The sequence below is a fragment of the Artemia franciscana genome, chromosome 9 (assembly GCF_032884065.1).
Source record: "Artemia franciscana chromosome 9, ASM3288406v1, whole genome shotgun sequence".
Lineage (NCBI taxonomy): Eukaryota > Metazoa > Arthropoda > Branchiopoda > Anostraca > Artemiidae > Artemia > Artemia franciscana.
The window spans coordinates 33401805-33429253 of record NC_088871.1 but is presented as its reverse complement, the minus strand read 5'-3'; the positions used below and the strand labels follow the sequence as shown (position 1 = coordinate 33429253).

Here is a 27449-nt window from a genome sequence, read left to right as displayed (position 1 = left end):
GGACATACAAGTTATCAAAAGGGTATATTGAGAAACCATAACAATGACTGATTAAGTTGAAACTTGCAGGGCTTAATGAGGGGGATATTCAACTGACAAAAAGGCAATAAGCTAATACTTCCGCTGCTCCTAGTACTAGCACTATTACTATTGACACTACTACTAATCCTACGACTAATAATACTTATAAGGGCGTATAAATACTAATAATTGTCATAAGGGCGTAAATCAGGAATAAATTAGGGTATTCAGTTGGAACTTTCAGAGAATGCTTAAAGGGAAGATCAATTGACCAAAAGGCAATATGTGCATGTTACTACTAATACTGCTACCCTAACACTAATCCTAATACCCAATACTACTATTTAAACTACTACTTTTGTTAAAACTAGTAATAGCGCTAATAGTATTAGATGAAAACTTAAGGAAGGAGTGGACATACAAGTTATCAAAAGGGTATATTGACAAACCATAACAATGACTAATTAAATTGAAACTTCCAGGGCTTAATGAGGGGGATATTCAACTGACAAAAAGGTAATAAGCTAATACTTCCGCTGCTCCTAGTACTAGCACTATTACTGTTGACACTACTACTAATCCTACGACTAATAATACTATTACTATTTCTGTGACCACTATTACAACTATGGCTAAGGGTAAGAAGGTGAAATTTTCGTAGAATATTAAGGGGGAAAGTTTAACTCAGTAACAACACGCCATCTGCATGCAGGTTGTCAGAAGGGCGTATCAGCAATGTCTTAGGAGCTGCTTGGTTTGTGAAGTTGAGACTCACAGGGCTTGTTGTTGGGGATGGTGAACTAACCAAAAGGCAATATTTGCAATCTACTAATACTACTTCTGCTACGACTGCTACTGCTACTGCTACTACTGCTACTGTTACTAAAGCTAATGCTGCTACTACTAAACCTATTTCAACTACTATTACTATTGGTACTACTAATACTGCTACTAAATCTAAGGATATTAATTTGGGAAATGTTGGGAAAGGTTTGAACTAAATAAAAACACAATATAAGCATACAGATTGTCAAGGGGACTTTCAGTGCATATTGAGGGGGATGCTGAAAACAACCAAAGGTGCAATGTGCATACTTCTACTAATGCTACTTTTTCTTCTACTACAACTATTGCTACAGCTTTGTATCAACATAAGGCACTATGTGCATGTGCCACTATTGCTACTATTACAAGTGCTTTAACTGCTGTTTCTAATGACGTTAAGAATATTAAGATGAAATTTTCACGGAAGATTTAGAGGGGGGCTGAAGTAAATCAAAACACACCCTGAGTATTCAGATTACCAAAAGGATGTATGATTAAATATTTCAGGAATAGCTTACAGCATTAAGTTGAATCTTTTAGAGCGTGTTGAGAGGGACGTTGAACTAACCAAAAGATACTCTGTATACATTGCTAGTACTGCTACTACTACCGCTATTTCTGCTAATATTACTAGTATTGCTACAACTGCTACTACTGAAGGTAAGTGTAGGAAGTTGAAGCTTTCAGGAAATGTCCACGGGGATGTTGAACTACAAAAAACACACTCTGAAGAAGCAGGTTGTCAAAAAGGCGCATCAGTAGTTTCCCAGGAATGGACTAGTATTAAGTTGAAATTTTCAGGATAATTCAAGAGGGGTGTTGAGCCAAGCAAGATGTAGCATGCTTATACTACTGCAACTAGAAACACTACTACTAACACTGCTACTACAACTTTTGTTGCTACTACGACTGTCCCTGTTACAACTACTACTACGATGAAACTATTGCTGAAAACAAAAAATATTCTAAACGCTTTCACTTTTTTACTTTAGGGATTTCAAAATTGTTTAAGGAATAATCTTTTAAGGAACTTGAATTAGGTTTAAGGAACAAACACCGATAAATGTATATATAACTGTCAATCCACATTCACTTGTTGTTGTTGTTTTCTTAGTAATCTTGGCTATGGCAGTGTTTTTTCTAATAATATGACAAACACAAACATTCAACTCGATATAGGGATGTTTTCAGTAAAACACAAATTATATTCAGGCTTCAGAAGGTATGGGGGGTGTCACTCCTACTCATCTTAGTTTCTGCTCGTTTTGAGTTTGACTCGGTCATTGATTGTTTTGAGTTTCATTTATTTATTATTGGTAATTTATGGTAGTCTTACGCATGACCAAGATGGTCCTTACTTCTACTTGCTTTGAGTTTGACTCTGTCATTTATTGTTTTGGGTTTCATTTATTTATTGATGGTAATTTATGGTAGTCTTACCCATAACCAAGATGGTCTTTACTTTTGCATCCTGTATATAAGTATCGATGAGAGTGTGGGTCATGTTATGAGTGTGTAGAATTGAGTGAGATGAGAGAGGAATGAGTTTGATCAGAGATGGCTGGTGAATTTAATGACGGATCAATGTTTTGCAAGTATTAAAAATTTAAGAATTAAAAAAGATTAAATTATTAAAAGAATATGAAAGTATTAAAAAGTATTAAAAATTACACGGAAGTAGATTTTTGCGATTTGTGTTTCTCTTTGTCTTGTGATTTTGTTTCTCTTTGTGTTATGTGATGTTTATCTTATATTTATGTAATTACAGTTATTCAAAATGAATTTCCTTTTTGTATTGTATTGCTATGATCCTAGGGCTTTTAGCGCAGTAAAGCTTACCTACTTATAGTCATTACTTTTCATTAAAAAAACTCATTTTGGGAAAAAAAGTTCTAAACTAATGTTGTATAAGGCGTTATATCCCAAATTTAAAGTCCGTTTGATTGTTGCCATTATTATATCATGTATTTTGCACTAATGTGCACATTTGTGTCATTCCCCACGGAATTTCAGGACTTCTATGGTATTCTGAAGAATCCCCACCCACCCTCTTTAAAAAATTAAGTTATTATTATTCTTCTTACCAATTCTTAAGTGGTCTAAATAAGTCTCAAATTTCTACGGTTTTCAACTCGGTACCCCCTTCCTCCAGGAACTTTGTTTGTATGCAACTAATCTCAGTTTATTCCAAGAAAGCATCAGTTTCAAGACATCTTCCTTAATTGATCAACGAAATATCACATTTTGGAAAGGTACATTTAATTCTTGTCTAAGACTTAAAAGAATGGCTTTGGCTTTTCCTTGAGCCAGAGCCTACAATGTGTAAGCAGTCTGTTTACAATTTTGCAGTCTATGCCAGAGAAGAGAAGTTTTGCAATCTATTCCAGAGAGGAGTATCTGAACACGTTTCTGCTTTCATTTTGAAATTTTTGTTCAAAAAGCATAATCAAAATAAACAAAACACATTTAGAGATCCAAAATAGCAGTTTTCATGGGTTCAAATGTGCGGCCACCTACTTTTACAATTCATTTGTGTTTACAATAATGGATGAGCTAACTATTTTGTTTTCTGTGTTTACCTAAGGCAGAGGAATAATATCACATATGCTTACCAAGTCTTATTATTTATTTCATTGCTAAGGGAATCGGAGCTTGCGTTTGGCTCCTTTCTTAATAATGATAGTGGAAAATTGGCCCCCGACAAGAAAGTCAGCTTTTTAATGAGAGACACGATTTATTTTAAGGCTGGTCTATAATCTTTGAACAGTGTATGAGAGCACCCTGCTTTAGTTTTGAAGATACCTTTTTGGAAAGGGGGTGACAGCTTAATTGAATTGACTTTTATATATTTTGAAAAATACCTTTTCTAGTTGTATTTTCATTAAAAAAAAGTGTTTTGGTATTCTCATTGAAAAAAATCCCTTATATTTAAAAAAATACATTCTGCCCCACCCCAAATATTCATGAATTGACTCCACTGTCTCATTGCTTGGGTGTACATATAAAAGACGATACAAGCTGTGATTCTCTGCTGCAATTATCTGGAGACAGAAGGCAGGCCTGTGATGTCCTTAACATACACTTCCACCCTTCCTAACATATTTTTGCTTGAATCAGAATACTGAAACAAGTTTCAACTCATAGTATTAAAGGCAAAATCTGTGCTCATATCCCTTCAATATCCCACCTGCCCGTCCCGACTCAATTTTCCAGTGGAAAGTTGTGCATACTATATCTTTTTAGAAGCCAAATCCTGCAAGGAATTTAATTTGTCTAAAAAAAAATGACCAGACTTGACGCAAAGCCTTTTATAACACTCTCCCCTCAACTTTTTCCCACCTCTTCCATATTTGTAGTAGAAAGGTAGGTATGTAACATCTCGTTTCAACCGTATTCTATCTCGGTCATTCGGCAAGAGCTGAGAGATGACGGGTCACAGTAGCATTATAAAGCAGGGCAAGCAAGAAATCGTCAAAATGACTCTTGTTGAGAACAAATAATTCGTACGATGCCTGATGGCAGGAGCAGAAGTGATATGTGAATAAGCTGAAGGACAAGACACAGATGAATAAGTGATTACCACGTTCCCTTTGATGTAGAAGACATAAAGAGGCACAAATAACTCACAAGGTTTATTCCAGGTATCACGAATGCTGACAGTTAAGCTACTTGGTAGGTTATTTTTGCTACTGTTGGAAAAAAGGGTTTCAGTCCTTGACTTTTTAAATGAGAGTGTAATGGCATTGTTTGAGCGTCTTGCTTTTTGACATGTTTTCATCAAAAGATTAAAAGAGAAAACATTTTTACTTTCAAAGTACTTACCTATTCCAACTCCAAGAATTACTCGGCCAACTAGGAGTGACTGTGGACTTTCAGCAAATCCCGAAACTGCTGCACCAGTAACATATGCTATACTTGCGGCTAGTATAACTGGACGACGGCCAAAAAGATCTAGAATAATAACATGCATATTATTTTGGATATGTGCTTGTTAATTAACCTCTATATATCTCAGCCCTATCCAACTCAACCCCTTTAAATCGACTCTACTTAAGATCAACTTCCACTCAGCTCAAACTCCAGTCTATTCAATCCCATTCAGGTCAAACGCCGTTGACCGGAACCGGTGTCTCTCTCGTCTCGGCAGTGTTTCATGTACGTAAACAACAGGTTATGAGTTCTGTTGCTCTGGCAGTAGAAAAACTAAGACCTGGTGGATATTACATCAAACTACTTGTTCCTTATACACTCACCAGTCAGTGTCATATTGCCACGGATTCACACACCTTCACCGACACTTCCTCTATCAACGGTGAAATTCCTTTAAAACTGGCTTTGACATTTGTAAACAGTACTAGTGCTATAGTATCATGGAAAAGTTGCCCACACAAATTTGAAATGTTTAGACTTTCTCCTCTAGTGTGTAAAGTAAATGGAATCCCGCTCTATAATTTATACTTTGATAAATCCTATTGGAAACTGTATGAGTTAATAATGCAGTCTCTAGATCGAGATTCACAACTATTTGAAAATGATATAACCAATGTAATGTTTGCAATAACTCATGGTATCATTGTATTGGACTTGTCTGACACTCAAGATGTAATTATTGCACGAATGGGAGTGTACGTTTAGAGTACACCTTTGCCGAGCCAATAGCTGAGAGTACTGCATTAATTTCATTAAATAAATTTGAAATTTACTGGGAAATCACCCTCGAGGGTATATAAATTCTATTGTATATCCTCAGATTTCCTTGAAAAAATTCAATGTGTTAACAATACCCTTATTATTAATAATAGCAGTCCGTCGAACGTAAAAACTGGTCATTGGCTATGCATCTTTCAAACAGCGAAGAATATAGAATTTATTAATCCTCCTCATCTACCATACACATTCTACACTCTGCACATGAACAAATTTATTGAAAACAGTGGATAAAATATTATAGGAAATCAGAAAAAAGTGCAGGATTTAAAAAATAAAACCTGAGGTTTTCATGCACTATTTAATTTTGTTTCCCGGTGTCGTTGCTATACTTACAAAGAATTTCTCTACATTTACGTAGACAACCCTCACCGAAACGACTTCCTAGAGGAAAATATAATTTCATACCTATATAGTATGAACTTCAGTGCCCTGCGAATGAAATGTTCTAAATATATTTGTCAATTTGTTTTCTATTCTTTAGATTTCTTCTTCTGCGTATAGGTAGCTATCGAAAACAAGTAATGGCGGTAGATCAGCTGAATTCACTGTATATTGATCTTGATGTACAAAGTCAGGGTCATATTTTCTATAGTATAATGTAACTTCTCTCTTATTGTTTCTCTTTGTGAAGTCAGTGATACTTTTATCATTCATATTGTAAAATTCGCTTGTTAAAATTGCTTATTTGAAGAAATATCAATGCAATGTTTTTAAGTGGAGAATCACTTTCTGTAACAGCCAAATAAAAATCAACAGGATTATAATCATAGTAGCTATTGTCTTCACAGCGACGACGTAAAGACCTAATTTTCTTGTTATTTCAACAGTTGGAGCTTAGACCTGATTCTTCCTCCCAAAACAGTTTAAAACCTCGACGATATCAGTCTCTTGGGAATAAACTACAATCTTGTTCAGGGTTTTTTTCCAATCATAACGGTGTATGTATTCTCCCACTGATGACATTTATCATATTCACAATTAGAGCATGGGAATCCTCGTAAGAGTCACAAATCTCTTCAAGAAAGGAATTACAATCTTTAATTTGTATTGCATATCCTCTATGCAATTCACACGGATTGTATAATCTACACTTTTCATCATACTCATCAACAATTGTATAATTCTCACGTGATGACCAGCTGCCCAGTGTATACATGCATAGTAGACATGTATAGAACATTTTTTCAGTATTGACTCTTTCACCACCAAAATGAAGCTGACTTACCACCGATAAAGAGAAATAAAGAGAGAGAGAAGTAATCTAGTGACATCACATATCAACTGAATTTGTTTGAACAAAATCTTCTAAATAGTTGATTTATTTATTGTTCTCAAGAGAGAACCATTTGGATAGTCTTAAATCTTCATTGAATTTCTAAGGCAGTATTCAAAAGCAAACTCACAACAATATTTTGTTTTATTTCGATTAGTATATCAATATTCATGATATCATCAAGCATTCTCTGAGAAAAATGTTTCTTTTGTACAAATTAATTTTGAAAACGATCATTTAGATTCAGACATTTTTCCAAATATCACAAGATTCTGCATTATCGTTTCATAAATCTATCCATTTTCTATTCCTAACACTCTCACAGCTGACCGCAGTCTAACTAGGATCCTTTCCACTTGTGGAATATCCCTAGAGAGAGGAGCGGTAAGCTATTAAAAATATAAAAAAAAGACATTTTCGATTTAGAAACAATTTTATTACATAATTACAACAATATATCACCCATTTTTCACATACTGATTCACCTTATTGTCCTCAATAGATTTCACTATTGCATTTAAAGCAGCATGAAGTCTATGTATATTCATTTTATTAAGTTTTGTAGCAAAACCTAACTTCTCCTCCAATTTGAATTTTCTCAATGGTATCACATATCTTGCACACATCTCATCCCATTCAAGGCTTAGTCGAGATCCTCTTGTAATTTCTGCTGCTACGTTTGGTATTCGTGTCTTTGGATCATTGCTGCTGTTGCCAGGTCCATTATCAACTTCAAATGATTCACAAACCACTCATTTTTTGATAGTATGTCTTGTCAATTAAAAACTTGACGAAAAAGATATATTCAAACTGTTGTCTCCCTGAATTCTACTTTCTTTTTCTACTAGCATAAAATACACTGAAAATTCTGCATTATATTGTATCTGGTTGCTACGGCTGGTTGCTAGGGTCTCATGGCTGTATACAAATTATGTTCTCATGGAACTATGTAAAAGAAATGTAACCTCTCTGTAGTATAGACAATCTGGTTGCTTGGGAAGGTCCTTGACCTCATGTGGTTCCTAGGTAAACCGGTTATACAAATTTTATGTTAATGCGGTTATGCATACGAGGTTTAGGATATATTCTTTAGAGGCTTAGGATGTAAGTTCAATAGTAAAGACGATCTTTAGAGCCCAATTAAGGTTTTAGCCCGGGAGTATTGTATAATACACTACGTACGTTCACTCTCTACATCGATCTCTAAGCTTGAATTATTAAGTGACGATGCAGACGGCAGGTTTTTATCGCTGGTTAATCAGCCTGACAGGAAATTTGATCATTTTACGACAAAGACAAATTGAAGATACTCCCTACTGGAGATCTAAATCATACAAAAAAAGTTACTGCAGGGGCCAGAACCAGACAGAGTTCAGGTCTGATAGGAAATTTTACTTCCTGAATGATATTAAAAAATAGTTACCTGCGCTTATTCCACCAGGTATGCAGACAAGCCAAGATGCAGCCATTGCTGCCGCGATCAAGCCCTGATGCCATACATCTTCAAGATGGAACTCTTCCCTATAAAAAAAAATAATAATATATAGCTTTCATTGTTGCGAACACTGAATCAATTTGGAATCTATTTAAACACTTATCTTACCCTTAAAAACAGCATCATTTTATTTCAAAAATATACACCAGGTATTATTCAGAGTAAAAACTAAAGATTGTAGCTGACCACTTGTACTAACAAAACTGTTTTAAGTTACCAGCAAAAATAAACTCGGAGATATTTCTTGACATAATTTTTGTAGGACGATCCAAAATGTCCCTGCTTTTCCAAATAAGAATAGGCATCTCTTGATGGTTTTGTCTATCGATTTAAATCTCATTTTCAAAAAGCTGGAAAAGTTACTACTAGAAAAAACTGCCTTTTATCAGATTAATTTCAAAAAAGTAAAAAGAAATTTTTCAATGGCAAATAAAGAGCCATATTGTATTAAAATCTAGGACAAGCTAAAATGAAGTTCAGTAATAATTCGGGCTCCCAGTGAATAGAAATTAAAAACAAATAACCTCATCAGACACAAAGGTAACAGATTCTACTATAGATAAAAAAAAAAGTCCAAACCGAAATTCTAATATATTGGGGGTAATATGATATAAGCCACCATCTCCAAAGCTTAGAGAATTTAGAGCGTTTATTGTCCCTGATAGATCGACTGTCAATTATTACAAATCCATGTTTCCTTACTGGATATTTCAAGGTTCATTTAATGGGATTTGAGATTGGTCATCCACAAGTTGTAAGTTTTATGAACAGTCTATAGTCTTTTAGACTGTTTTCAGGAATTAATATGCCTACGCATGAAAGTCGAATTCGTATTTCTCTCAGGGATAATTTTTTTCCAACTCTCAAGCTCAGGAGCAGCATATCCTTGTAAATGATACGTCTGATCATTAGGGTGTTTTTTTGTTTTTTTTTTGTTTTTTTTTTACCGTATTTGCTGAGAGTGGAGATAAAAAACGAACTGGTTAAAGGAAAATTAGATGACCCATCAGTTACTGTAAATGCATAAGCGCTTTTTAGTTTGAAGTCACGAAATTCCCAGTTAGATTTGTCTACTCTTATAAAGAATAGTGAAAATACTAATTAAAAAGTTAGTCGTTGGTATTTGTGGTCAAAAATACTTTTTGAAGAGCGTTGTTCTGCTAAATTAACATCATTCAGTCGTAAAGATGCTCCTTGAAAGCCTTGGATAAATAAGAATTTTGTGTTCGTCATTGAATTTTTCATTAGAAAGTTTAGAACTGTATAAAATCGTGCTTTAAAAGCTGAGAAGTGAAAGTATTATCATTCAACGTTTAAAGAAAATGAAAAGTCTCCTAGGAAGACAGCAAATTATTAGAAGTGTTATCGGCGACCCCTAAGCAAGTAAGTCTCACGGTATAAAGAATGAAGAAGGTAATCATTTAGTGGAACCTGTAAATATTTCTGAAGTGTTTCATGAATATTTTCAAAAATAAGGCCAGATCTATCATCGAATGTTCAGTCCCTAGATAGTATAAATTTTAAGATGTTTCGCCATTTAAGGTCGACGACTTGTGTGGGAGTAGATAATATTGCCTGTAATATGAATTCAAGTTCAGCTGAAGGTGGTAATTTGGATTTAAAATTCATAAAATATATTCTACCTGCAATTCTGAAAGATTTTGTTGGATGGATTAATTCTTGCTTTGAAGCATTGCCCTGGTTACTTTAAAATAGCAGATATGATCTCTTTATTTAAGGGAGGTGAGAGGACCAGTATGACGAATTAAAGACCTATATAAGTTTCTCCCTGTTAAGCCGTATAGTTGAAAAGTGAATTAATAATAAATTTTATAGACTACGTGAAAATTTCTATTTATTATACCTTAAACAGTTTGGTTTAAGGAAAGGAATGAATACAGAACATACAGTGTCATATTTAATTAGCTGTATATATCAAGGTCTTTATAAACGCTACCGAGTTGCACAATACTTTTACACATTATCAGCCTTGGATACTGTTGACCATCCTATGTTTGCTTAAAAATTGTGAAGATGTTGAGCTAATAGAAGAATTCTCAATTTGATTATTGGTTTCCTCTCCAGCCGTTCACTAAGAATAAAAATAGCTCAATATCTTAATATCTCTAGTTCAATATCTCAAGCATTGCTTAAAGATGTGGGCTGAGGTTAAGCAGAAAATGCTTCCACCAGTTGCTCTCCTTGAGTTTTCTTTACTGGTGTTTTCCCAGGAGTGTTTACATATGTTAATGACGTTCATTCCCATGGAACGATCGATGAATGAAATTTATGCTAATAACTTGGTTACATCTAGGTTGGGGTTTTCTATGGCTTTTAGAGGAGCTAAATTATGGAATTTGGTGTATCGGGAAATTAAAAGTAGGTATGATGTAAGTGGAATTAAAGGCTGTTGAAAAATGGATATGATTTTAATGATTAAAATGATTTCAAAAACTTGTGTGACGGTTTATCAAGGTGTCAACATCTATTGATTTTACATATTTGATATTCTGTGGACTTAAATTGAATGTAAGGAGAGAGGGAGAGGAAAGAAAAAGAAACGAGAGGAAGGAGGAGTGAGTTAAGTTAGCCAGTTCTGAAGTTTGAAATGAGCAAGTTCAAGAAAGGGGACTTGGCGTTGGCAAAATTTAGAAATTACCCGCTTTGGCCAGTAAGAATTGTAGACGTTAACACCCAATCAGAAAAAGCATCAAAGTTTCTAGTTTTCTGTTATGGATCCCATGATCTTCAGACAGTCTTAGAAGTAAATTTAGTTCTCTATGCGGAAAAGTCTAAAGAAGCATCACATAAAACTGAACGGAGCGTGAATAAGGCATTTCAGGAGCTGGAGATTTTCCCGGATATCTACTTACAGTATTTAAAAAAAGCTCCCTCCGCTCAAACTGGCTCAAATTCTGAAAAATCATCGGTAGCTGTTCTTGTTGAAAAGTTAGTTTCTACGGAACAAGAGTTAGCACAAACAAAGCAAAATATGCTCAAGGATATCGGGAAATTGGTCACAGAAAAGGTAGCACAAAAAAATAGTATCAACCCAGTTACTGCTGAACAGATAATATCTCAAGTTTATGATGGATTATCAGTCGAATATAATGGTAAATTTGAAAAAATTGGCAAAGTACTTAAGGGGTTAAGAGCTCAAATAGAGTCGCTGGAAAATCGTATTGCAAAAATGGAAGATAGACTTGACGAGTATCAACAAGAAGCTCAGCTTGATTCCCTTGTATTCGTAGGGGTCAAACAGGCCCCTGGTGTTGACCTTAAAGTAACAATGCACAATATAATAAAGGACAAAATGGGCTTGAGTGCTCTTATGAGTGATCAAATTCTTTCTATGCAACGTTTTCGCTTACCCAACCCTACAGCTCAGATTAGTGATGAAAGTCGAGTTGCCCCTGTGATTGTCAAATTTTCTAATAAAGATGTTGCGCATACTGTCTTTAAAGCGAAGTCTAAGCTAGCGAAATCTGGTGTTTTTGTGAATGAATATCTCACGAAGCAGCGCAAGATTATCCTGGACAGTGCTAGAGATAAGTTCGGAGCAAAGAACGTTTGGTCGGACCAAGGCCGTATTTTTGCTCGCCTACCAGGTGAAGCTTCTTCTAGGAGGCTTAGGAAGGTTGAAGACACCTTCTAGATTAATATCTTATTTTATTTCTCGTTTGTAGTATTTATTTGTTTATTGTTTTGTCTTCGTTTGTTTGATCTTTTCTTTTTTGTGAGTTATCTTGCTTATCTTCTTTTACCATTGTTTTGCTTATGATTCGTCTTGTTGGCCACTCTCCCCCCCCCCCCCCCCCTATGGAGAACCCTTTTTTTTTTTTTTTTTTTTTTTTTTTTTTTTTTTTTTTTTTTTTTTTTTTTTCATTATTATTCCACCTGTCCCCGTATTGCAAAAAAAAAATTATTCATATAGGTTAACTATGCGTTTATAATGATTCGCAAACTGATTATTTACGTACTATATGTCTGATCAGTTGAATGGCATGAATCGGTTGCGAAAATTTGAATCTGACCCTTTTCGACTGAATGATATACTTCGCGATGGAATAGCAAATGATTATTTTGCAATTGATTTTGATTGCCAAAGATTGAGTAAATATATTCCAGTTACGTCGTCGTCATGGGAAAAAAGTGAGAATTTTCTTAGTGTATGCCATTGGAATTGTCATCTAACTACAAGTTATAATGATATCTTGCATTTGCTAGATCTGTCTAATAGCTATTTTGATGTTATTGGTTTTTGCGAGACTTTTTTGACTTCTGAGCATTTTCTGCCTTCATTTCAATTTCCAGGTTACCAATTATTTGTGAAAAACCGTGAGCTGATGGCAAGGGGAGGTCTAGCATTCCTTGTAAAAAATGGGATATTTTGCCGTCAAAGGGGGGATGTCGATGTTTGGATAGAGGGTAAGGTTGAATCGTTTACTCTTGAACTGGCTATTGATTCAAAAAAACTTATTGTAAGTGAGGTTTATAAACCACCAAGTGCTCGTTTGGAGGATTTCACGGAAGGATTTGAGATATTAATGAGAGCTGCGGTATCTAGCAAGTTAGATTTTATTTGTATGGGAGATTTTAATTTTGATTTGTATGATTTACATGCTATTAATCTTGATTTTTTAAATTTGATGGTTTCAAATGATTTATTTCCCCTTGTTGGGGTCCCGACACGTATAACTAGTCATTCAGCAACTATAATAGATAACATTTTTGTTAGTTCGAAGTACCTGAAATCTAGTGCTGCTGATGTTCTGGTATTCCCATGTTCGGATCATCTCCCAGTTGTAGCTTCTGTGCCACTAGTAATTGCCAAAGAGAAAAGGGCAGAAAAAAAGCAAATGCGGCAATTAAGGAAGCAGAATATGGAAAACCTTGCTGAGGAACTTAGTAAGGTTTCATGGAAACCAGTTTTTGATGAGACAGAAGATGCATCCCATGCATTTGATATTTTTATGAATATTCTCCAGCCGATATATGATAAAACATGTCCACTAAAAGTGTTGAGAAATACAAGGGAATCACCGAGAAAGCCGTGGGTTACATCAGAACTTATTCAGATGATTAAGAAGAGGAATCTACTGTATCAGTCATTTTTAGATTGCCAAAGTGCTGATATGTTTGAAGAGTTCAAAAAAATAAGAAATCAAGTGAATACATTACGAAGATCTTGTGTCAAGAGTTATTATGAATTGAAACTTGGGGAAACAAAGGGGGACTCAAGGGGAACATGGAAGGTTTTGAGAGAAGTGTTGGGTAGTGACAAGAAGAAAAATACACCAACTTCACTAATTGTGGATGGAAAAGTCTATGAAGGCAAGCAGAGCATTGTGAATCACTTTGGTGCCTACTTCTCGACGATTGGTGAAGTGGTTCAAAAGCAAGACCAGCCACTGAGTCAAGGAACAAGTGAGGAAGCTTTCATTGATGATAGAGGCCTGGGACTAATAATGGAGGCTGAAGAAACGAATATGCAGGAGTTGAAAGAAATTGTAAATAGTATTAAGTCCAACTCTTCAGGTAGTGACGGTATAAGCCTTAAGACATTCAAGCTTATTATGGTTTATCTCTTACCATGCCTTGTTTACATGATTAATTTATCACTGAAATCGGGAGAATTCCCGCAAAAGCTTAAAGAGGCGCGAGTGATTCCTCTTCACAAAAGTGGCTCAAAGACTGATCTGACTAACTGGAGACCGATTTCTCTACTGTCGGTGTTCTCGAAAATGTATGAAAAAGTTATGCATAAAAAGCTTTATGCACATTTAACAAAACATGGTTTTTTAAGTGATAGTCAGTTCGGATTCAGGAAAGGACATTCTACTGTTCATGCTATGCAGCATTTTCTTGATTTTCTGAATACATCAATGGAAAATGGTGAAATGACTTTATCGGTTTTTATAGATTTTAAAAAAGCGTTTGACACGGTTGATTTTAAAATTTTAATTGATAGGCTAAGGTCACTTGGAGTCACAGGTAGTATTTTAAAGTGGTTTGAATCTTATTTGATAGGGAGGTCGATACGTGTATGTTTTGATGATGTTATATCTAATAAATTTTTTATAAGTTGTGGTGTTCCGCAAGGTTCTGTTTTGGGTCCCTTACTATATCTTGTATATGTAGATACTATGCGGTTTTATGTTCCGGGTGTTGTTAATACTTCTTTCGCTGATGACACGGTATTTTCAGCTGCTGCAAGAAATGCTGATGATCTTGTGGAGAAAATTAATCAAGCTTTAAGTCATCTTTTAATTTTTACAAAGATTAGCCGTTTATCAGTGAATGTTTTAAAAACTCATTTTATATTATTTAGTAGGAAAGGAAGTCCAGTTGATTTAAATGGAAAAATATTTCTTTGTAATAGGCCATTGAAACAAGTAGCTGTGGTGAGATACCTTGGTTTCCAGCTTGATCAAAATCTGAATTGGAAAGCACATGGTGATCAGGTGGCAGCTAGGGTATCTAGAGGGCTTGGATTGATTCGGCGTCTGAGAAATCAGTTACCTCATTCTGCCCTTTTAACTCTTTATCATTCTATTGTCATGCCTTATATTTCTTATGGTTGTGTGATATGGGCTGGTGGATTTTATACAAATTTTAAACGTGTTCAGGTTTTACAAAATAAAGTTATTAGACTACTAGGAAATTATGTCCATGGTGAAAATGATACAGTTAATTGCTATAGGAAACTTATGATCTTTAATGTTAGCCAACTTCATGATTATCAACTTGCTATATTTGTATTTCAGAGTATTTATGGTTTGTCCCCTGAAATTTTTCGTCAAATGTTTATAAGGAATTCTTCATACCACAGTTATGAGACTAGAAATATGGATGATTTGGTATATGAGTGTCGCAGCTCTCAGAGGGGAAGTTTTGGTCCCAAGTTTGCTGGACCAGTAGTGTGGAATTCTTTACCAATGAGTATAAGGTTATCTGAAAATGTTAGCCAGTTTAAGAGTAGACTGAAGAATCACCTTCTGAGTAGAAAATAAATATATAATTTAAATTGGATGGCTTATTGATTTGTTTTTTTTTAAGTGTTGTTGTTTTTTTGTTTTTTTTTTTTTTTTTTTTTTTTTTTTTTTTTTTTTTTTTTTTTATTCTTTGTTTTCCTGTTGTTTTCTTGTTCCCAATTTTTTTGTTTCATTTTGTTTATTTTTTTTTTTTTTTGTTTGTTTTTTTGTTTGTTTTTTTTTTTTTTTTTTTTTTTTGTTAATGTTGTTGGTATTGGTGCTCATTAATGTTTATCAGCCACTACTAACAAGTCTCTGACTTTCTAAAGTGGCTGATGTGGTTTGTTTTGTATATTGATGATATGTATAATAAAAGTGTCTCTCTCTCTGTCTCTCTCTCTGATTAAATTTTTTGGATATAAAATTGACAAAATGGTGTAGAATTATGCATATTATTATTTTTTTATTTTCTTATTGATTAATGAGCCTTAAGGAAGGAGTTTAGTGTTGAGTGTTATGTTAGTGGTAACAAATTACATGATGTTGCCGTTATATTGTATTGCGTTTTTTTAAACCCCTTCTAAGGTGAAAGTATTTTTTGGTTGTGTGGATTTATGTGATTATCTCTCCTCCAAATAGTGCCCTGTCATTTAGAGGGGAGGTGGTTGTGTGATGTTTTTTTGTTAATAATAGATATTACATAAAATAAATAGAAATGGGATGATAAGAAGAATGTGTATTATGAAGCTTATGTCAGCGTTTTACTCCTTTTATTAAGCGATAATAATACCAAACGACATCAAAAATAAAATTTTTGGGGCGGAAAAACATCTTAATCTAATCCACTCACTTTTAACTCTTAAAAGAACACTAGAACTTCCGATATTCAACTGAATAGGCCTTACTTTTAGCTTCCACGGCCAGTCCATCTATGCGAAGCTGTCAGAAGAAACACAAGAAAAAAAAGAAGTTTTGACGTAAAAGCTTAAGAGAAGGCTCACTCATTTGGAGATTCTATGCGAATAAGTCCGAAGAGAAAAAGAAAAACCATAGAGGCCACTTCGTTCTTTAGTAACTACCCCCAGTTGGGGGAACTTGAATAGTATCCCGTATTTTTAGTCTAATATGATTTCTCATTTTAAGTGTTGTTCGTTTTTTATTTATTATACTATGATATACGCTTGTTGTAGTTTGACTTATTAAACGACTTTATTTCTGCATGATTTAGAATTTAATGTGGCTCTTTTCTTGGAAGTTTCAGATGTTTATTTCTGCTTGTTTCTTAATTGACAGTTTTATTATGGTATAGTCTTAGGATTAATTGTAAAGCTACATCAGTTCTTCTGCTTAATAACTATAATGTTGGTTTCTAATCCAAATTTTTGACAAAGTTTGACCAGTTATAGTTTTGCCCAATAAATGTTTTAATTATATTTTTACTATTAAATTTAGGATAGACGGAGATGGAGATTTTCAATCATTCATGTCAAAACTACGCATAATTTTTGGTTCTAACCCCATTCTGCAAACACCTAACTTAATCCATCATTTGATCGAAATATATTTTCATGTTTAGTTTTGTCCCAAATCTTTCGTTTGTTAGTTTTATTAGATAAATCTGTGTCAAAGTCATTTCATAAGCAGCGCAATAGCGTTGCCTAACTAAAAAGCGATGTTGGCACACTGTATTATTGATTTATATTCTTTTTTTTTTGGGGGGGGGGGGGTCTGACCAAGGCACTTCGTATAAAAGTACTTGTCGCAGAAGCTTCAAAAGGGATTAATTCATTTAGAAACTTAAAGCTCTACTGCCCTCTTAAGAGTCAAATGTGACTAGGGGGCAACCAGCCTCCCACGTCCATCATTTCCCAAAACAAATCCGATGAAATTTTTGAAACCACTATTTTGTTCAGCATTGTTGAAAAGTCCATAACTATGCCTTTGGGGATGTCAACCCTCCCGCAGCTCTTAAGGCAAGGATTTGTAAGTAAGACAATTTGTTTACTGTACAAATAGTATATGTTATTGAGAAAGGTGGGGATGTTTGACCTTTACTTTCCGTAAAGGCGAAGGGCATTCAGGTGAGCCTTACAAATAATGTTGAGGGGAGTGTGGAACTAAATCAAAACACATCATGTGCATACAGACAGTCAAAAGGACGAAATTCAGGATTTGACTGAGTATATTGATATGGAACTTTCAAGAAATGCTAAGTGAGATGATCAATTGACCAAAAAGGCAAAATTTCCATGCTACTACTACTACTACTATCACTACTACCACTAAAATTACTGCTTCTTTAGCGAGTACTACCAAGGCTGAGGATATTTAAATAAGTATCTGAGGGAACGTTGAGGGAAAATATGCAATTAATCGAAACATATTATGTTGCTACAGATTGCTTATACAGGTGTATCAGGAAAATTTTTAAAATGGCTTACCGTATCAAGATTAAACTTCCAGTGTATCATGCGTGGGATGTTCAACTGACCAAAAGGCAACATGTACCTGCTACTACTGTTATTAATACTGCTGCTGCTACTGCTACTGTTACTACTACTAATAATAATACAAAACTATTAATGCTACTACTGCTCCTACTACTATCACTACTACAATGATTCTATTACTATTAAGGGTACGTATATGAAGGTGAAAATTTGACAGAATATAGAGGGAAAATCATGATTAAATAAAAAAAACACGCATGCACATTTTCAAATGGGCGTATCTTAAAAATAGATTTGGGTACTATCAGGAGCTTTCAGAGGATGCTTAAAGGGGAAGGTCAATTGACCTAAGATAATATGTGCAGGCTAATACTAACACTACTATCACCGCTGCTTTTACTACTACTACTACTACTGCTGCTTCTACTACTAAAATACTCCAATTACTACTTCAATTGAAACTACTTGTAAGGCTAAGAGTATTAAGATGAAAAGGGAACCTAAAAGGGTCAAAAGGCAATACTGCTGGTACTACTCTTTCTACTACTACTAATACAATACTACTACTGCTACTACTTCTCCTATTACCACCACTACTACTGTAATATTAGTACTATTAAGACTAAGTCTATGAAGGTGAAAATGTGAGATAATATTGACGAAAATAATTTCTTAAATCACATTGGCCTGCCACTATCAAACAGTTCGTGGTAATGAACTGTAAGTAAGGAGTGACCCGGCTCAATAGTACCTGAAACTCTAAAAAACGGTATTGTGATACCAATAGATATATCAAAAGAATCGGATTTTTATAATAATTTCAAATATAAAATTCTCATTAAGTTTAGTCTTATCCATTAAAGGTTACGGGCCTGACAAAATTTACCTTACTTTAGAAAAAAGGTGGAAACATCACAAAAAACTCACAGAACCCTAAAGAAAATAATGCAATCCGATTCAGCGTATGAGAGAACCTTACTGTGGAGGTTTCAAGCTCCTATCTGCAAAAATGTGGATTTTATGCCAGAAGAAAGATCATGGATCCGTGCTTTTTCCCCAGGGGTGATCGCATCGACCCAGCGGTCCTAGAATATCGTGAGAGGGGTCATTCGAACGGAAATTAAAAGATCTAGTGTTTCTTAAGTGACCAAAAATATTGGGCGGCAACTATGCCCCCAACCCGTCCTTTTTTCCCCAAAACTGTCAGATGAAAGTCAGATGAAAATAATAATTGAACTCCAAGAAAAAATATACTGTAGAAATATACTACCACATAAAACTCCTTTAATTCCTCACTTTGCGTAATATTGGCATCTGAATCTTTCCAAAAAATTTCGACAGCAAATTAATCTTGCTGAACACTAAATGGATGGTCCGACGCAAAGTAGGAGTATTTACCTCGAATGCATTCTTGTTTTATCAAAACTTTGTGAGAGTAAATCCGGTTTAAGATGTTCACTGAATGAATGCTATATGCAGTGTTTCCACTTTCTCATTTTCTAAATCCCTAATAAAGAGCTGAAAAATCCCTAGAAATCCCCATCTTCAGTTCCAAAATCCCTAAAAATCTTCCATTTTCTAAGTATTCCCTAAACCGCTTCTCGCTATCTCATTTTACCCGTACCATTGAAAGGTAACTTATTTTGGCTTCTTAGATTGAAGTTTAGCTATCACTACCATAATAGAATGTCTCGTCATGCCGTTTAAAGTTTCTTTTAATAATCAGCTAAATACAAATAGCTTCAAATATACTTCAAATAATATTGAGCAAATAGAAAAGAAAATGTAATACTACAATGTAGATTACAGTACAAGATGTTTAATACTGCTCAATCGTAACTTGTAAAACGTAATCAGACCTCATCTTCCTCTGATGTGTCTTCAACATTTTTTGTATGGTGGCTGAAGCTTTCGCCGTTCTCATGTGGTGAAGTGACTGATCATCTTTACATTCCACACTTTCTTGAGCCCTTTTCATTCTATATTTTGTTTTTAGAATCCCCTGCAAAGTTTATGTTTTCAATTTATTCTGAAGGTCAGTTTTTACTACTTTTAAAGCACTGAAAAACCTCTCGACATTGACATTTGAAAATGGAACAGAGTAAAATAAATAATACTGCTGGTTTCAGGTTAGGATACAAATTCTGTTCTGGCAGCATTTTTTTTTTCACCAATACCAAACACCAGCAGGTCACGGCATCCATTGTTTTGACGTTTTCAATATCAATGAGGCTCTGCCTCCTCAACTCCTGCTCGGTTTCGGTTCCATCTCATGGGATCTGTCCATACTTCCTAACAAAAGGTAGCAGAGAGGCAGGCTGAAGTGATTGGGCTGACACTGGGTCAACCATTTCAGCATATTTGTAAATGTCGTCTTCGAAATGGAACCTTTTCTGTATCTGGCCTAATGTTTTGATATGGAACGCCTGTGCAGCTTTGAGAACTACTTCGATTGAATCAGGGGGGACGGCGGTATCCGACTTTAACGTTCAGAGGGAATCTTGTCCCTTCGGACCCAAGTAAAAACTTTCAAGGGGAAGTTAAAACTTACAATTGTTCACATCAATTTCTAAAGCACTAGTTGATTCCACATTGTCCTTCTGCAGCACGTTCAATGCTGAGACCAATGTTTTAAGCTCTGTTTATACCCCAAAACTAGAAATATTTTGATTTCAAGAGCTCAAATTGTGCTTAAATTTTAATTTGCGACAGAAGTGATTGTTATATTTGTAAAGAACATAAAAAAGGACATCGAGTGGTATACTTTATTTGTAAGTCAAAAATTTGAACAACAAAAAATTTACCAATTATAGTATAGAGGTTCATGATTTTCCCCTGGGTTGATTTCCCCTTGCCAAAAAACACAATCCATTTATTCCTACATGTGCCATTGTTTTTAAAAAATGGCTTCAGTTTGTTTGTCTGTTAAAAACTAGGGTAATGAAATGGTAAGAGAGGTGTTTGAATAGTTATAGCCTACCTCTATTATTCACGTCAGTACTTATTAAGCTGGCTACAAGTTCGAGTTCAAGTTTTTTTTTTATTTTACACAAAAATCGTGAACATCATACAAGTACTGTGGAGAAAAAGAATCGTACATGCAATGCTTGTCAAAAAAAGTTACTACAGTAGGAACAACTACGTACCCTATAAAACTATCAAAATATATTATAACTTCATTTATCTGACCTGTAAAAAAATTATATACTATCTACCAAATAATCTTATGAAAAAACAACCCCAAAATGACAAACAATATGACTTCATTAATCGAGAACAGTCCAAGCCGAAATTATTGTTTGAAGCCCACATCAGCATGGAACTGTTTCAAACAGTTCTTTGTTGCTTAGAGCTCCTGTAGGCCTACATCTCAAAATCTGTGTGGTGTTAAAATTCTTTAAGCACGTGAAGAAGTTTTTCTCTGTGATTCCAAATTCAATTTGCAAGGAAACAGATCCTAAATCAAATTATCCTGCTTCTCTGATCGAGAAGATGATGAGGATGAACAAATTAAAGGAAAACCCCCTAAAATTTCCCTAAGAGTCTATGGGGGAGGAAAAATCCCTAGAAAATCCCCAAATCCCTAAAAAAAACTCTCGCCCCTAAAAGACTGAAAAAATCCCCATTTTAGGGGGGAAATCCCTATGGTGGAAACACTGGCTATATGTGAACTGACTATATGTGACGCGTAGTATTTGTTATTGAGAAGTATGCATACATTTTAGGGTGGGGGAGGGGCGAATTTTCTGCTGGATTTTTTCCACGGGGAATTCTCCATGGGCAGGGAAGTTTCCAGGGGGTGAACTTATCAGGGGAAACTATATACTGAGAGAATTCGCAAGAATGTCTGTACAGGGTTATTTTCATATGTCTTGCTTTCTCTTTTTCCGTCTCAATTTTACACGCGGAGTTGTTAAGGGTAACTGTCCTATTTCACCGGGACTGAATTATCTAAAGGATATTTCCATGAGGAGAGTATTTTTTCGTGGAGGTGGGATCAGATTTCCTGGGATTGTTTAAAAATGATCAGAAATTGAATAAATAAAAAAAAATTCTACTGAAAGTAAGAAGTAATATCAAAACAAACAACAAACAAAAATTATTGCATATATGAAAGGCGTTGCCTCCCCTCAACACCTCGCTCTTTACGTTAAAGTTAGAATTTCATTCCAATTCCTTAAGAGTGACTCATGAAACACAAAGCTCGTTTAATTGGCAGGGGCGTAATTTGCTATGGGGCAGGGGGCAATTGCCCCTCCCAAACCTTGGTTCGCCTTCCTTATCCCAAGTTTGCCCCCCCCAGCTTAAATTTAGTTGCTTCAAAAATCTAATAAGTCCGCATAATTTAAGCATCAACACAAATGGATCAGTTTTCTTTAGCATATATTTGCCTTTATAGTACTATAAAGTATCTTTATAGTACTATATTACTTTCATGGTACCAAATGGCTCATTTTTCAGTTTTTACTGTCAATTTCACTTGATGTTGGAAAATTCCCTCCTCCCACCTCAGGATTTTGACGAAATTACACCACTGTTAATTATAACAATAAGAAGCTTTTTCAAAAGTACTAACAAACCTTAGCGTAAAGAGCGAGGTGGTGAGGAGGAGGCAACCCCCTTCACATACGTAATAATTTCTGTTCTATTTAAATTTTAATGTTTCTCTTTACTTTCAGCTGAAAAAACTTGTTTTTTTTATCTAATATAAAGAAGAAAGATCAAAAATTGGTTTTTAAGGCTAAACAAAAATATTAAAAAAAAACGAATAATTCGAAAGGACAACCACGTCTCTTCTTCAGCCAGAGCAAAAATATTTAAGGGACATACGAAAAGGGGGGAAAGAAAAAAATCCAAAAACAGACGCGGAGAGTCAATGTGAAAAAAAAACAATAAAAACCAATGAAAAACCAAAATTAACCTATGAATGAAATTCAATAAAAGCCAAAATTAAAAGAATTAAAACCAAATATCTAACAACCAAATAAGCGAGTCATTCACCAATATTCACGATTTGCATAAAATCTAAAAACTCTTGAACTACCAACTAGGGACACTAGCGACCGACTGCTCAATGAAATGAGATATCGAGGGGAACTTTGAAATACATCAAAAGACACTATGTACATGCAGATTGTCAAAAGGGCGTATCTCACGAATATCTTTGGGTATTAAGTTAGAACTTTTAGAGAATGCTTAAAAGAGAAGATCAATAGACCCTTAGGCAATACTTGCACGCTAATAGTAATACTACTACCACTGTTTAAATTTACTACTGCTACTGCACCAACTACTACTTGTTGCAACCACTTATAAAGCTAAGAGCATTAAGATAAAAATTTCAAGAAGTATATGAATATACAGTTTATCAGAAGGACATATCGGCAATCTTATCGCAACGGCTAATTGTATTAAGTCGGAATTTTCAGGACTTGATGAGAAGGATGTTCAACTGACCAAAAGGCAATAAGTATTAATACTGCTGCTACTACTAGGAATGCTACTGCTTCTACTCATGATGTCAAACTATGAGCATGTAGATTGTCAAAAAGGTAACAAAACAATATCTCAAGAACGGCTTACACTATTAAGTTAGACCTTTTAGGGTAAAGTGTGATATATTTTGAGCTAGCCAGAACGCACTATGTGTATGCTATTAATACTACTACTACGGTTACTGTACTTAATGATGCTAAGGGTATTAAGGTGAAACTTTTAGGAAACGTTCAAGGAGAGCTTCAATTAAACGAAAAAACTGTATGCATGCAGATTTTCAAAAGGGTATACAAGCAATATCATGGGCAATGCTGCTCTATCATAGCTTGCATACCACTGGAACTTTTAAAGGAGCTCATTCAACTGGAAATTAAATGTCCTAGTGCCCTTATTAAGATTCAAAAGTGATTGGAGGGCAAGCAGCCCTCCTCCTAAGGGTCATTAATTTTCGAAACACTATGTCTCTAAGGATATTGAGTAGGTCAACTCCCCCTCCCCACAGATATGCAATTTTCTCATTACGCCAAAAACTAAATTTTGATTAAAAACTGAATCAAAAGCACTTACGCAGGTTGCAAATCTGACATCTCAGCAATAGCCCAAGAATGATTGAGGATATAAAATGTAAACGTTCAGGGCTACTACTATTACTATTTCTGCTCTCACAATTTAACTAAATCAAAAGAGCGTTAAGTGTATACAGGTTGTCAAAGAACATTGGATAGAATTTTTGGGAATGGTATTAAGTTTTTTTTCAGGTCGACATGAGTAGGCATAAAACTAAATTAAATAAAATCGTTTTTGTCAAGATTTTCAAAATTGTGCATGTTGTTAAAAATGGTTGAAAAAAGTTTCTCCAAAACACAAAAAGCGAGCAAAACTATTCTTATAGAAAAGCCAGAAACAATTAAAATATTATTTTCTTTTTCCATTAAAAAGACTATGTCAATAAAAAACTCACAGAAATTAATTTAAAAATATTTTTCCACAAAATAAGTTTTCCAAAGAAAATTAAAGAACTCCATTAAACCCAAAACGAGCAGAAATTTAAGTAAAATAATCTTCCGAGTGTAAAACTGTCACAAATCATCATCAATAAATAAATAAAAAATAAAAGGAACAGATATTGCAGTAAATAAACAAGTTAAACTCAAAACAAGCAGAAAATAACAAGAATAGGGCTGACAACCCCCATGACTTCTCAAGACCAGAGCATCATTTGCGCTTTACTCAAAACAAAATATGCGTCAAATGTTTTCACTTTGTTAACTTTAATCAAAAAGAAAACATTTAAGACATTAAGGAATAAACATCAGTACATGCATATTATATTTGCTTTTTTTTTAGTATGTTCAGATATGCTATTTGGATTTACTGGATACGTATAATGCATCTTGATTAACCTCTGCCCTCTCAAAACTGGCAAAATTTAAAACATATTGGTCCCCCAATACCCCCTTCCATCAAGCTCGTGATATTGCACACACGCTATTTAGACAACTTGACAACAAATAAGTCTTTCAATTTACCGCACTAATTAACCGTGAAAAGACTATATGTTCCCTGGGGGGAATAGCATAAAAAGATTTAGCATATCGGAGGCAGGGCGCGTTTACCTTAGCCCACTACCCTTCTCCACCACATAATATAAAGTCCCCCAAAAAATTCCTTAAGAGTGTATGCGTGTTGTTTGAGGACCATATCCTTGGTAATCCGAGAGATCTTGGTCTGGCGGATTGTTCCTATGAGCTCGAAGAGATCGGAGAACCAAGAACAAACCTCCTGTTTTTAACTAAAACCTATTTGTGATTAAGGTGTACATAATTTAAGGTGATTGTCCGTATGCATACTTATTATTCCTTTCGACTCTTTGAACAAAATCATGTTGGGCCCTAATTATCAGATAAATGTCTTTTTCGTAACTTGTCATTTCCCTTTAAACTCATTCTTCCCCTTTTCCGCGAGAATCTTTTTACGGCTTGCATGAATAAACCAATTAGTGAAGATAAACCGAAAATTCTTCTTGAGCATGAGCCATCGATCTTCTCAGTCAGACAATCTTCTTGGATGAATTTTATAATTTCAGTTCATTGAGTAGGTTCACACATTGTGGCAATTCACGACGGCTCTCAGATTGGAAAAAAATGTCAAAGGGACACACCCCGCTCAGTAGCTTTTTACTTCCTATGTTTTAATTAGTCCATATTTATATTTGAATAAAGAAAGTTTTTACAAGATATTGCGCTTATATATGTTTCTCCTAGCCTAGGTTCAGGCTATTGAAGTTTCGTCACGATTTTGCTTTAGGAGAATTCGTTTTCCATTTTGATGAGAATATCTTATGAGATGTTCTGAGGTTTTGTAGTATAGATTAGAGATACCCGTTCGCTTATACCTGTTTGATAAAACTTCCCGAGCCTAGCACCAACCATTGCAGTCTGAGGTGGCGATTGAGTAATATCGTCTCAGGGAAATTCTAAGTGTGTAGTTTCACCGGGGAGGTTTTGTTTAAGTTATAACGAGATCACGCTACAAGTCGTAACTGGCATAGGTTATTCCACAATTACGAGCGGAGTGTAAGCCGCAGTATTACTGTGCCCCCCCTCCGATCCTAAAGCAATTCTGATATCACTTTTACTTTTGAATATTGAAAAAAGGACATTTTCGTGTTTAAAAAATCTTTTTCAGAATTGTATGATTTACAGAATTAGTGGAAAAGTACTATGCTTTTTAGAGGATTGACCTCTGTCCAAAGACATGTGGCCGAACGTTGGACCTCTGCTACGGCAAGGCCGACACAAGGACTTTTTCAGTTCAGAAGCATCGCTTATCAGGTATTTTCTTAGACGGACTGCGAAGTCCCTACCAGGAAAAAGCTAGTAAAAATATTATAAATATACCCTATGTTGTAACACTAGTCTTAGCAGAAATAGATGGGTCTTTCAGGCGCTCTTTTGTTGGTAATCTCGCTTTAGCCTCCCTATGTCAGCTTCACATGAGTAAGGCGATGAAGATGTGGCTTCTTCCCACCTACTCTCTGCTTAAAAGAAGGAAAACTATACAACAATTTTAACCCTGAGTTTCTGGATAAGTTAAACATTATTTAACATTCCAATCCAATTCTAATGACCCATCTTACAGTCAATTTTAAATAAATCACATAAAGCCCTGCAATTAGGCACTTGCATTGACCTTCTTTACCACCTGGAGTTAAAAGTCCCTCCTCATTTTCTATATTATTCCTAGCCTGTAAGTATTTGACAGGACCTCTCCTTAGGAAATTGGGAAATTTCTAAGCGGAAGGAAATCAAAGCGTAGTTATCACGGAGCTATGGAAACATTTAGATCCCACATCGGAGTTTTATAGCCTGGGAAACAAGTAGTAATTAAAATTTGTTCAGCTGCTAAGCATAATGAGAATCTATTCAAGCGGTCAATATCGAGGGAAAGCTTAGCAAAATAACTTGCTTAAGTCTCTTTACCAAGGATTACCGTTTCTTATCCCGTTTAAGGGTATTACGGCAACTAATTTGCCATAGTAAAGGTATAAGCTATTAAAAAAGTTTTTGGGGGGATACTTTTGCCTCTTTTTGAATGCATGAGAGCCTAAAAATTGAAAAACCGCCTAAAAAATATAGGTTTTCTATTTAATTTTTGAAAGGGTTTTCAGCACATCAACATGGAAACTGTCTAAAGTTGGTAAATCGATCCGCAAAATTGGTAGCCTAGTTGTTATCCCTACAAGAAAGAGACAGTGAACTTCAAACTGACAAGATAAAACAGCGACACAGACCAAAACTTGAGAAGGAAACAGAAATTTTCCCGAATAAAAACCCTCCGATGATAATGATTCCTGGGCAAACCTTTTCCACCTTATCAACTGACTAACTTTATTTAAAACTTCCTTCATGCTCCCCTAGGGTCATCCTCAAAATGACGTCGCACAGTGAACAATGCACCAAACAACATCACTAAAAATCAATGGGACGTTTCGGATAGTATTTTAATAGCATTAGCAGCATTAATTTTCTTAATAGTATTAAATCAGTTTTTAAACGAGACCAAGAAAAATTAAGACCTAGCTACCAAAATGATTCATAAGTCATAATGTGCGAGTCAATTACAGTAGATATTAAATAAAAAAACAAGTTTTTTGAAATGAAAGTAAGGAGCGACATTAAAACTTAAAACGAACAGAAATTACT

The 27449-nt window shown here is 34.9% G+C and overlaps 1 protein-coding gene and 1 long non-coding RNA gene across 6 annotated transcripts in view; one reads left to right on the top strand and one right to left on the bottom strand.

Moving 5' to 3' along the window:
• LOC136031303 (uncharacterized) overlaps window positions 1-16731 on the top strand; it is a 52042-nt gene extending 35311 nt beyond the window's left edge. The window contains exon 2 of the long non-coding RNA XR_010618491.1: window positions 16210-16731. This is a non-coding gene — a long non-coding RNA (uncharacterized LOC136031303). The remainder of the gene's footprint in view (window positions 1-16209) is intronic.
• The window catches only part of LOC136031301 (proton myo-inositol cotransporter-like), a 132500-nt gene that overhangs the window by 76181 nt on the left and 28870 nt on the right, over window positions 1-27449 (bottom strand). For all 5 annotated transcript variants that reach the window (XM_065710752.1, XM_065710755.1, XM_065710753.1 and 2 more), the window contains 2 exons: window positions 8253-8350; window positions 4669-4797 (listed from right to left, as the gene is read on the bottom strand). In XM_065710752.1, coding sequence (XP_065566824.1) covers window positions 4669-4797; window positions 8253-8350 — 227 coding nt within the window. The remainder of the gene's footprint in view (window positions 1-4668; window positions 4798-8252; window positions 8351-27449) is intronic.